The following is an 11,571-nucleotide window of genomic DNA, read 5'->3' on the forward strand; positions in this document are numbered from 1 at the left end:
TAAACTAACAGAAGTCAATAAGCAACATATTAACGTTCCACAAAAGTGAACACTTGCTACAACATCTTTTGATGCTTTCTGCATCAAAGGATGCATTCTATTTGTTCTGAGAGCAAATATTTGACTCTTTAGCCAGACTTTCGTTCACGTTTCTCTTGCACCAAGGTGAGTGGGGCTCTGTCCCCACCCTGGTAAACTTACAGTCCCCAAGAGGCACAGACAGTCCTAATACTGTGGGCTTGGATCACGCAGGGAGTCTAGAGGATGTCAGTAGGGAGTGAGCCAGGCAGGGAAGGCTTCTGGGAAGAGAGGACATTGGAGCTGAGGCTCAAATTGAGGTCTGACAGAGAGGACAGGGCGGTCTGGACACCCCACCCCTGCTCCCGCCCCTGTCTACCCCAAAGCCTGGCCTGGCCCCCGCTGATTCTCTTATCTGTCCACTCCCAGTTGCCTCCCTGCTGGCTGAATGTCGCCACAGACTTGTGGGCTTGTGCCCCCTCCGCAGGGATGGGGGAGGGAATAGGTTAAGGCCTGGGCTCCGAACCTCAGGGTTTCTAGCTCTTGATGGAGGCAGGGCTCTGAGGAACACCACCATATCCTTTACTCCCTTCCTGAGCCCTTTATTCCCTGCCAGGGATGAAGAAACAGAGAACGAGTCCAGTGGCCGAACCTTTGTCTTAGACATGCCCCCCATCCCTTCCCTTTGAGGACAGATTTCCCTACTTCGCCCCCAACATTGCAACTGCATTTTCTAATAATAACAATGATGAGAGTTACCATTTACAGAGCACACCATACATGGTGTGCCAGGCAGGCATGGTGTTGGGTGGGTACATTCTGTGTGTGTGGCAACAGCGGGGGATTAGGGGAGAAAGCTATGATTATACCCATTTCCAGGTGAAGCAACTGAGGCTCAGTAGGTGGCTTGCCCAGGAACTACACAGCAAATCAGTGTGAGAGTTGAAGCAAGAACTCACGGCCTTGGGCCAACTACTACTTCTTCTTCTTCTTCTTCTTCTTCTTCTTCTTCTTCTTCTTCTTCTTCTTTTTTTCATTTACTCCTAGTCTCAAAGACAGGGGCAATTTTACACATTTTTGCCACAAGGATCTGGTAAAAATGGGATAAATTTATGCATGAAGAGCACTTAGCTCAGTGCCTGGAGTCAACTGGCAAATGCTACTGCTGCTATTACTCTACTAATACTAGTGGTAAGTACTAGTATCAGAATGTATATTAATGGAGGCCAGCGCTGTAGTGCAACAGGTTAACCCCACCACCTGTATCACTGGCACCCCATATGAGCTCTGGTTCAAGTCCCAACTGCTCCACTTCCCATTAAGCTCCCTGATAATGTGCCTGGGAAAACAATAGAAGATGGCCCAAGTGTCTGGGCCCCTGCATGTGGGAAACCCAGATGGAGTTCCAGGCTCCTGGCTTCAACATGGCCCAGCTCCAGCTGTTGCAGCCATTTGAGGAGTGAACCAGTGGATGGAAGATCTGTCTCTCCCTCTAACTCTTTCAAACAAATAAATAAATAAGAATAAATCTTTAAAAAAAAGTATCAGGGTCAGCACCATGGCATAGTAGGTTAAGCCTCTGCTGGTGCCAGCATCCCAATGGGTGTTTGTGCCCTGCCTTCTCCTCTTCCCATCCAGCTCTTGGTTTATGGCCTGGGAAAGCAGCAGAGGATAGCCCAATGCTTGGGCCCCTGCACCCATGTGGAGACCCAGAAGAAGCTCCTGGATCCTGGCTTTGGATCTGCCCAGCTCCGGCCATTGTAGTCATTAGGGCAGGGAACCAGCGGATGGAAGATCTCTCTCTCTCTCTCTCTCTCTCTCTCTCTCTCTCTGCCTCCTAAATAAATAAACAAATCTTTAAAAAATTGTATTAATGCTATTGCTAGAATTAAAGTTTTACAATTAACATTAAAATTATAGTAGTGTTAAAGATCAAACTCCTGGAATGAGAATGCTGTATTTTTTTGAGTGTGTTCCAAAAGTTCACATAATGTTCTCCACAGTATAATTAATCCATATATTTCTGTCTATATACAACAGAGCATTGTCAATGTCAGAATATTAATAGAAATTATGTTATTTATTGAGTGCATGGAGATTTTACCATATGATTAAAGTTGTTTTACTTTCAAAAAAAATTATAGTAGTGTTAGATTACAACTAGTACTAGAATACTAATAGAAGTAGTATCAATATTAGCATTAATGCTAGTGTTACCATTGATGTTAGCATATTAGCATTAGTACTAGAATTAGTAGCAGTGTTAGTAAGAAAGTACCAAATGCTACCCACCGTATACAGTAGGTAGTAAATAGACAAGAACACCTAACATTTACAACAAGTTCAGATGCAAGTGAGTTACAATTACCTAACATGGACTAAAATGCATTCAGCCTCCACAGTCAGCCTCGAGTAGTTACCATTACTAGCCCATTTTTACGGATAAGAAACTGAGGCCCAAAGGGGTGAAAGACTCGCCCAAGTTATCCAACCAGTTGGAGCCTAGGGTGGTCTATGAACAAAGGTGGACTGGCTCCACAGTCCATGCCTGGAAACCATGGCCACTTAAATCATAGGTGTCTTTGCCTGTATTGGGCTTCTTACTGATGAGGACTCAACATGGGGCGTGGCACACATCAGGAGCTCAATAAATGGGAAGTTGTGGCCTTATGCTCTCTCTCCTCCCCCAAACTCTCATTTTGTGTTTGAGAACACTGATGCTCAGAGGGGTACATGAGGGGTGATCTCTCTGTGAGGGCCAGTGAGTGAGCAGACAGACCCCACTGGCCCAGGGCTCTGTCCTTGCCCTCTCTGTAGAGCTCCCTATCCCTCGCAGTGCTGGGACCAGGACTGGGGAGTCTTACTCCCTGCTCCATGGGACCCAACTTGTGTGTGTGTGTGTCAGATGATTTTATAGGGAGAAAATTTTCAGAACAGGCTAGGCACAGGTCAGGGTGATTCATTGCTTTTTGTTGTTGACATTTAGGTGAGAAAGAGCAGGAGGAGGGAACATGGTAGAGGCCCAGTGACCACCCCCTGGGGGGGTCACTCACCTGCCCAGGCCGAGGGTAGGGCCACAGGTCACACAAATCCACATCAATCCACATCCACATCCCCTCCCACCCCAGCACCACCTGCCCTGGGCTTACCCCAGTCTGCCTCCTGGGGTCTCAGACTTCCTCACACTCTGTCCCTGAATATTCCCGTCTCTGTCCCTGTACAATACATTCCTGTCCTCTGTCCCGTCTCTGTCTCCCTTCTCAGTTTCTCCACCTGTGTCTTTGGACTCTGTCACTTTCAGGGTTTTTTTGCCTTCTGTTCATCTCTCTCATTCTCTTTGCCTCTCCTCTCTTCGCCTCTCTTTTCTTTCTATGTCATCTGCCTCCTTCCACCTCTCCATTTAATCCCTCTATCTCTTATTCTCTGCCTCCCCATTTCCATCTCTCTCCACTTATCTCTGGCCCTGTCCCTGTCTCTCTGTCTCTCCCTCTCTAGCCCTTCCCCTCCCCAACTTAGCCCGCTGCTTCAGAGGAACCAGCCCCTGGTCCCACCTCAATTTCCCGCCTCCAAAGCAGCATGGCGGGCAAGAAGCTGAGGCCACTGCCACTGTCCCTGGGTGGCCCCCCTTCCCGCACCCTGCCCCCCATCCCAAGACAGCCTGTTACTGTGGCGCCAACAGCCACAGTCGCCACCATCTGATAAGACTTATCTGCTGCCCCAAGGCAGGCCAGAGCTGGCGCAAGCCCCAGTGGGGCACTGAGCAAGTGTGCCCCTGCCTCCTGCCAGCTCTGGCCCCTAGGCTGGGGGCTAGCTCATCAAGGTATCCCACAGGCTCTGGCTCCAATCCCACCAAACCTGCCTGAGCCTCATAGTCTCACCTGCAAAATGGGTACAGCTGTATCCTTCCTGTCTGCGCAGCCAGAAGGACTCACATACATAAGGACGCAGACCACTCCTGGCCCTACACCCAGTAGGAGGTAGGAGCGTCACTCACTGAAAAGCCTAGTAGAGTCATGAAACCCTATCTGCTATTTTCATTTTATCTTGGTTTTAGCCCACCAGGCTTTGCTGGACACTGAAGTCCATGGGAATCTAAGTCCAGCAGGTCCAAAGAACCATGGGTGAGCAGGTAGGGTGGAGGAGGGGCTCCAGTGCCCAGGAGGTGCCCCACAAACAGGGGGCACACTCCCTCCCCTGGACTGCCCCACCCACTAGGGCAGCAGCCACTCCCTGGGGAGGAGGGAGGAGGGAGAGGGGAGGGAGGGAAGGAGGGAGGAAGGGAGCCTCAAAGGCCAAGGCCAGTCAGGACACCCTTTGGGATCACACTGAGCTCACCACATCCCCAAGGCGGCTGAACCCTCTGCACCGACCAGCCCAGGTCAGTCTCAGCTCCCAGAGAGCCCCTAGCAAGGCAAACCCTGGCCTGCTGCCCCTAACCTCATGGCTACTTCCCCAGCCTACCGCTGGTCCCCAAAGTGTCAGCCACCTCTGAAAGCCCTTCACAGCTCCTCAGACCCACCTCTGCCTTTCCCATCCCCATTTCTATCTTAGATCTACCCCTCCAAAGCCCACTCCTCCCTGCCCTGACTCCCATCTGCTCCTTCTATGAAATCGGTCCTCTGCTCCCTCAACTTTGCTTCTCATACCCCTCAGATCTAACCTCTAAACGCCAATTCTGGCTCCACAAAATATACCTTTATCTACTAAATCCTATCTCTGCTCCAAATCTGATTTTCAATCACCTAAGCATGTCTCTGTCTTCCTGAGCTCTTCTCCAAACCTCACTTTGCCCCCACTAAGGCTATTTCCGCTCTTAAATACCCGATCTGTGCCACGACAATACCCTCGTCTCTGCCCCAAGCCCCCTTGCTGATCCTCCAAACCTGCCTCTGATCCACCAAAGAGTAGCTACATCCTCTAACCCTCACCTTTGCCTCTTTCATTTGTTCTATTCTCTCTTGTTTCCCAAACCATCTCTCTTCTAAAATGTCTTTGATCCTCCAAATAGTGAGTCTCTACCCACAACATTTTTTCTGCCATAAGAACCCTCATGTCTGCCTTCCCTAAACTTAAGCTCTTGGTCCCCCTGAAATCCTCTAACCCCAATCCTTCCTCTACCTCCGTTCTACCTTGGGTTCTCAAACTCTTCTTGTGCTTCTGTAACTCAGCTCTAACCATCAGCCACATTTCTATCCACCAAAACTCATCTTTGACTCTGAAACTCTCTCTGCTCCAACAAAATCTGTGGACTCCCCCACTTTTCTGACCCTCAGATTCACTCTCTGATCACCAACTTACATCTCTAACTTTTCAACTCTCTAACTTTACCTCTTATTTCTTAACCTCATCTCTATTTTCCTAACTTCTTCTGAGCTCCAAATATCTCTGAACTTCCAAGCTTGTCTCTGCTCCTCAAACCCCATATTTACTTCCCCTAAACTCCATGGCCATACCCCAAAGCTCTCTGACTTAACCCCATGAGACCCTCAAACTCTACCTCTAAACTTCCAAGGCAAATATCTTTCCCCAGACCCTACTTCTGTTCCATCAGCCCTGAGACCCTCCCTCAAGGACCAGGACAGGGGTGTTACCTGGGGTAAGGGGCTGGGGCCAGGGAGAGTTGAGGGTGCCGGCTGGGCTGCTGCCTGTCGCGGTTGGGGCAGCACTTACTCTAGTGGGGCAGCTGATAAGGAGCTTTCCTATCCCCCAGCCTCCAGATAAACTTTATCTCTGTCCGGAGAGTGATAACTGAAGGGGAGGGGGGGGGCTGGGCCCCTGCCACAGGAGGGGTGGGTAGCCCTGGACCCACCAATGAGGTAGGGTATAGGGGTGGAGGCAGTGGGGCTGGATGGAGGTTGTGAGTAGTGAGGTGAGGTTGAGGAGACAAGGGAATAGTTATAGAAGCAAGAGATGCACAGTGAGAAAAGGGAGATAGAAATAGAGATGAGGAGAGACATCAAGAGACATGAAGGGAGAGGAGAAACAGAGAGAATGCCAAACAAGAGAAACAGTAGGTAGCAGAAAATAAGACCTAGCAGCAGAGGAAGGAGAGGGTGTGCATGTGACAAATACAAACATGTAGAGCCAGAGACTAACAGAGAATCAGAGACAGAGATGAAAGAGACAGAGACCAGGATAGGGAGCAGACACCGTTTGAGGAATAGATAGTGGGAAACCTGGGTCCTTCTCTTTCCAAGCACCACCTCCAACCCTGGGTCCAACCCTCAGCCTGTCTACACAATGGTCATGTGGCAGGGGTGGATTGGAGGTAGCCTGCTTCACCTGCATCATCCCACCCAACAGTCAGGGAGACTGAGCAGTAAGGGGCAGGGTTAGGTGTCTCAATTCCTCTTCCAGTGCTGAGTGCAGTGGGATAAGGCCAGGGACATGAAAATAGTAAGACAATCATCGAAATAAGGTCAGAGGCAAAGGGAAAGAGAGAGAAATAGAGGGAAGAGACAACAGGTGTAAAGATACAGAGGTGGAAAGTCGCAGGCATTCAGAAAGATGAGTGGATAGGGAGAAAGCATGAGTAGCAGAGAGCGATATGGGGTGGGGAGAGGAGACAAATAGAGAGACAATCATAGAGATATGAACAGACAGAAAAAGGGAGAGAAAACATTAGACATTCATAAAAGCATTGAAAAAGAGAGGACAAAGTACATCATAGAATCCTGGAAAGATGGAGAAGAAATACAGTCAAACTTCAGGAGAAACCTAGTTGGGGAAAAAAGAGACCCAAGGAGACAGAGGGGGTAAAGATGGCAACATACACAGGCAATACAAAGGCAAATGGTCACCACACGAGTCTGTCACTGTCAGTCCCTGTGATATAGCAGACAGGGAACCTGAGGTTCAGGGATGGTTGGAAGGTGCCTGGAAGCAGAATCATGGCCACCCTCCCACCTGTCACCCTCTTCAGAGGAAGCCAGTGGCCTTGGGGTGATTTCAAAAGTTGGGCGGGGATAGCAGAGATAAGCAGTGGGGAGACTGACCCCCCCTGAGCAGGGAGGAACTGAGGGGCCCTCTGTCTGCAGACCCAACGGAGGCGGGGGTGGGGGGAGTCAAGTCGGAAACCATGGGGTTTCTGAGAAAGCCAGAGGGCAAGATGCAACAGATAGGGGTAAGGTTGGGGAGCTCAAGAGAGTGAACCCCAAGGTCCTGGGGGGTAGCTAAGGGGCTCAAGGGACCCTAGTTCTGCACCCCATCTGACCCTCACCCAGCATCTTCTAGAGGGGGAGGGGAGGAAGGATGGGGGCAGGGAGAATACGAAGAGGAAGTAGAGGAGAGAAGATGAGGAAAGAGAAGAAGGCATAAGCAGAAAAAGCAGAGGGAGAGAAGGGTGAAGAAAAAGGAGGGGGGCAGAGAAGGGAAAGGAGCAGGGGGCAGGGGAATGGAGGAGATGGAGAGAGGGGAAGAGGGTGATGAGGTGTATGGAAAAGGAGAAGAGAGAGGAACAAGGAAGGGATGGGGGAGAGAAAGACAGCAAGGAGGACAAGATGGTAGGGGAGTAGATAAAGGAAGAGGGAGAGGAGAATGAGAAAGGAGTGGAAAGGAAGAGGAGGAAGACAAAGGAGTCAAATGAGAGGAAGGAAAAAATGAGAAGAGGAGGAATCAGAGGAGAGTAGAGGTGGATGGAGGAGGGAAGAAAGACAAATGAGCACAAAAAGAATGGTAGAAGAAGAAAAGCGGGAGCTTAAGAAGTGTGAGGATATAGTAGAAGACAAGAGATAATAGAGTGGGAAGGGAGGAAGAGGACAACAGTAAGTGTAAAGAATATGGAGAGGGGGAGGGGAGGAGGATTCTTGTGTTTGAGGACTCTTCTTGTCCTCACAGGTGAAAATCCAGAGGCCCCATGGAGTTCCCTGGCCTGGGAGCCCTGGGGACCTCAGAGCCTCTGCCCCAGTTTGTGGATCCAGCCCTGGTATCCTCAACACCAGAGTCTGGGACCTTCTTCCCCTCTGGGCCCGAAGGCTTGGATGCAGCAGCCTCCTCCACCGCCCCAAGCACAGCCACTGCTGCAGCTGCCGCGTTGGCCTACTACAGGGATGCAGAGGCCTACCGACACTCCTCAGGTAATGCCCCTGGCATCAGCTGGATGTCACTAGGGTTGCCATGGAGCCACTTAGCTAGATCAGACTCCCACTTGGAGGTCATCTCGGAGATGGCTGAAGCTTTCCATGAGGATGTGCTAACCACTTTCCTTAGTCCTGACCTGGGAATTCAATGCTCCTCAACCTGCCAAACTGAAAAGCAATATGGGAGGTGTGCAGTGATTGCCCTAGTTGTCAAGTGATTGTGGAGTTCCAAATCCCAACAGTCATCTTCAAAGTGCATTTGGATGTGCTTAGAGTTACCACAGTTGTCATAGTGACCAGTGGGGCTCAAGAGCTACGAATCACCCAATAGCCAGCAGCTATTGGTAACCTGTGGTAACCTGTGGAAAGGTTGGAAACTTGGCCACCATGTTGGGGTTGTTATGCGGCATTGCACCCTGAAAGTGAGGTGACCATAAATTGATCTCTTCTTTCCTCCTTCCTTCCCCTACCTGACCCCTGACAGTCTTTCAGGTGTACCCACTGTTCAACTCTATGGAGGGGATCCCAGGGGGCTCACCATATGCTGGCTGGGCCTACGGCAAGACAGGGCTCTATCCTGCCTCGACTGTGTGCCCCACCCGCGAGGACTCCCCTCCCCAGGCCCCAGAAGATCCAGATGGGAAAGCCAGCACCAGCTTCCTGGAGACCTTGAAGACAGAACGGCTGAGTCCAGATCTCTTGACCCTGGGGCCTGCACTGCCTTCGTCTCTCCCCGTCCCCAGCAATGCTTATGGGAGCCCCGATTTTTCAACTACTTTCTTTTCTCCTACTGGGAGCCCCCTCAATTCAGCAGCCTATTCCTCCCCCAAGCTTCGTGGAACTCTGCCCTTGCCTCCCTGTGGTGAGGGTCTCAAAAAAGGGACAGGGAGGTTGAGGTGGAGGGGGGTAGCCAAGCAAACTTGAGCTGAGCCTGGCTTCCCCCTTCCTTTTCATTCACCCCACCAGAGGCCAGGGAATGTGTGAACTGCGGAGCAACAGCCACCCCTCTGTGGCGGAGGGACAGGACAGGCCACTACCTATGCAATGCCTGTGGCCTCTATCACAAGATGAATGGGCAGAACAGGCCCCTCATCCGACCTAAGAAACGCCTGGTAAGACCACAGTCCCACCTCTCCTTACCCAAGAGCTAGAGTGCTCATCCTGTGCAGGAACCCATGTCCTCATGCTTATAGAAAACTACTGCTTCCACCCTGAATAGGAACCTCTGTCCTAACCCTATGGAAACCCTTACCCTCATCCCTCTATATGGACAACTCCTGCCCTTGTCCCAGCTAGGGACTTCTGCCCTTTCCTATATAGGAACCAACTCTGTAGAGGAATCCCATCCTCAGCCTATCCATATAGGCTCTGAACAGGAACCCTTGTCCTCAAGCTGTACAGAAACCTTTGTCCTCCCCCTGTGTGGCAGTGTTTTCATCTCTGGCTTCATGCTGAAATCACCCAAGGGCACTTCAAAAATGCTGGAGCCTGGCTCCTTTCCCCCAGCTCATCTGACTTAATTGAACCACAGTACTGCTTGTGCATCAGGATTTTTTTAACTCCCCAAGTGATTCTGAGATGTGGCCAAAGTATAGCCCCTCACAGGACAAAAAATGAAAAAAAAAATCTCTATCCGGTACAGGAACCTCTCACCCTATATAGAAACCCTTGCCTTCAACCTGGTCCTCACCCCTTGGGTCTTTCTGACAGGCCCTGTAAGACCCATACCCTCATTTCCACCTCCCTAGGGCAGTGTTCTTACATCCTTTCTTCCCCTAGATTGTCAGCAAACGGGCAGGTACTCAGTGCACCAACTGCCAGACAACCACGACGACACTGTGGCGGAGAAATGCCAGTGGGGACCCCGTGTGCAATGCCTGCGGCCTCTACTACAAGCTACACCAGGTGTCACCTTGCCCCCCAGAGCCAACCTCCTCTGCCCCACACCATGCTTCCCCTCCCCCATTCTATCCCTGTTTCACCGATTCCCCTGTTCCCCTCACAACACTTCCTCCTCTCATCTCCCCTTCTTTCTCTTCCTCCCCCTTCCCTCCTTGCTTCCCTTTCTCCTTTCTCTTCCTTCCTCCATTCTACTTCTTCCTTCTCTCGTCTGTTATTTCCCTTTCTTCCGTCATCTCCTTCCTCCCTTCCACTCCCTTTTATTTCTCCTTCTTGCTCCTTTCTTCACCTCCTGTCTCTTTCTTCCCTCCCTCTGCCCCACCTCCAAGTCACCAGCTAACTGCCACTCTCCTGCCCCACACCTTGGGCAGCTGCTATCAGCCTGGGAAGCTTTACCAAGCTCTGAATTCCTCACAACCTCAGGATTCCTTAGAATGGCATCTCTGCCATCCCTGTGGGGCAACCCCTAGTTCCTGAACCAGTTAATTCCCAATTGCTACAGAAGTAGAGTGAAGAGGGTGTTCCTGGTACAGACATAGATAGGCAAACAGTTGGAGCTGGGGAACATGCACGACCTCCCTTTTGGCAGGTGAACCGCCCACTGACCATGCGAAAGGATGGAATCCAGACTCGGAACCGCAAGGCATCTGGAAAAGGGAAAAAGAAGAGGGGATCAAGTCTGGGAGGCGCAGGAGCAGCCGAAGGACCAGCGGGTGGCTTCATGGTGGTGGCTGGGGGCAGCAGTAGTGGGAATTGTGGAGAGGCAGCCTCAGGCTTAACATTGGGCCCTCCCGGTACTGCCCATCTCTACCAAGGCCTGGGCCCCATGGTACTATCAGGGCCTGTTAGCCACCTCATGCCTTTCCCTGGACCACTGCTGGGATCACCCACAGCCTCCTTCCCCACAGGCTCTGTACCTCCTACCACCAGCACTACTGTGGTGGCTCCACTCAGCTCATGATGGTACAGAGTATGGCCCCTGGGGCCAGGGATGGTGTCCCCTCCTCTTGCAGCCAGCAATTTGTACAACCTAACCCTCTGGGCCTGATACTTCCTGGTCTGGCCCTTCAAAGCTTTTGTAAAATAAAATTACCAAAGTCCTGATATTAGAGCTATGTGTGTGTGACTGAAAATAAACAGCAGTGTCAGGCAGGGTGGGTAGTAGCATCTTCATTCTTTGATGGCTATATATGACTGAAATGCATGATTGTATGAAGCTGGGTGAGGTGACATGTATGACATTTTGTTCCTGGAGGGTTTTGACGTGCCATTTTACCAGTAGATGTGGAACTTTGTGTGACAGCATCTAGGAGGTTCCATATGTCCCACTGAGAGATGGTGTTGTGACCAAGAGGGAGTGGGGAATGGTGCGTGTCACGCCAAGTGACTGGATGAGGGCATGTGGAAGTGTGTGTGCCATGGGGGGTGAAGAGGAAGTCTGTGTGGTTATATTCATGTGACTGTGCGTGACTCTGGGTGATCTTTGAGACAGTGTGACAGCATATGCACTAGGCTGAATACTGTTGGAATGTTGAACAATAACTGAGTATTAGGGTATATGGAGGGGTAACAACAT

General features: G+C 50.8%; 1 protein-coding gene across 1 annotated transcript; it reads left to right on the plus strand.

The window, feature by feature from the left end:
* Positions 1-4,322: 4,322 nt before the first annotated feature.
* On the plus strand, positions 4,323-11,099 carry GATA1 (GATA binding protein 1). The gene is made up of 6 exons (XM_002719899.6): positions 4,323-4,396; positions 7,855-8,093; positions 8,581-8,958; positions 9,063-9,208; positions 9,876-10,001; positions 10,585-11,099. Exons 2-6 carry the CDS (start codon positions 7,874-7,876, stop codon positions 10,954-10,956), a joined length of 1,242 nt encoding a protein of 413 aa, XP_002719945.1. The 5' UTR covers positions 4,323-4,396; positions 7,855-7,873; the 3' UTR covers positions 10,957-11,099.
* The last annotated feature ends 472 nt before the right edge of the window (positions 11,100-11,571 follow it).

Source organism: Oryctolagus cuniculus, chromosome X (assembly GCF_051225735.1).
Source record: "Oryctolagus cuniculus isolate XC-2025 breed Fujian yellow rabbit chromosome X, ASM5122573v1, whole genome shotgun sequence".
Lineage (NCBI taxonomy): Eukaryota > Metazoa > Chordata > Mammalia > Lagomorpha > Leporidae > Oryctolagus > Oryctolagus cuniculus.

Excerpts from the sequence above, each read along its gene's own strand:
- GATA1 (XM_002719899.6), top strand. The coding sequence starts at position 7,874 with ATGGAGTTCCCTGGCCTGGGAGCCCTGGGGACCTCAGAGCCTCTGCCC. Across the intron at positions 9,209-9,875 it reads TCCGACCTAAGAAACGCCTG|ATTGTCAGCAAACGGGCAGG; the intron begins GTAAGACCACAG and ends TTCTTCCCCTAG. Across the intron at positions 10,002-10,584 it reads TCTACTACAAGCTACACCAG|GTGAACCGCCCACTGACCAT; the intron begins GTGTCACCTTGC and ends CCCTTTTGGCAG.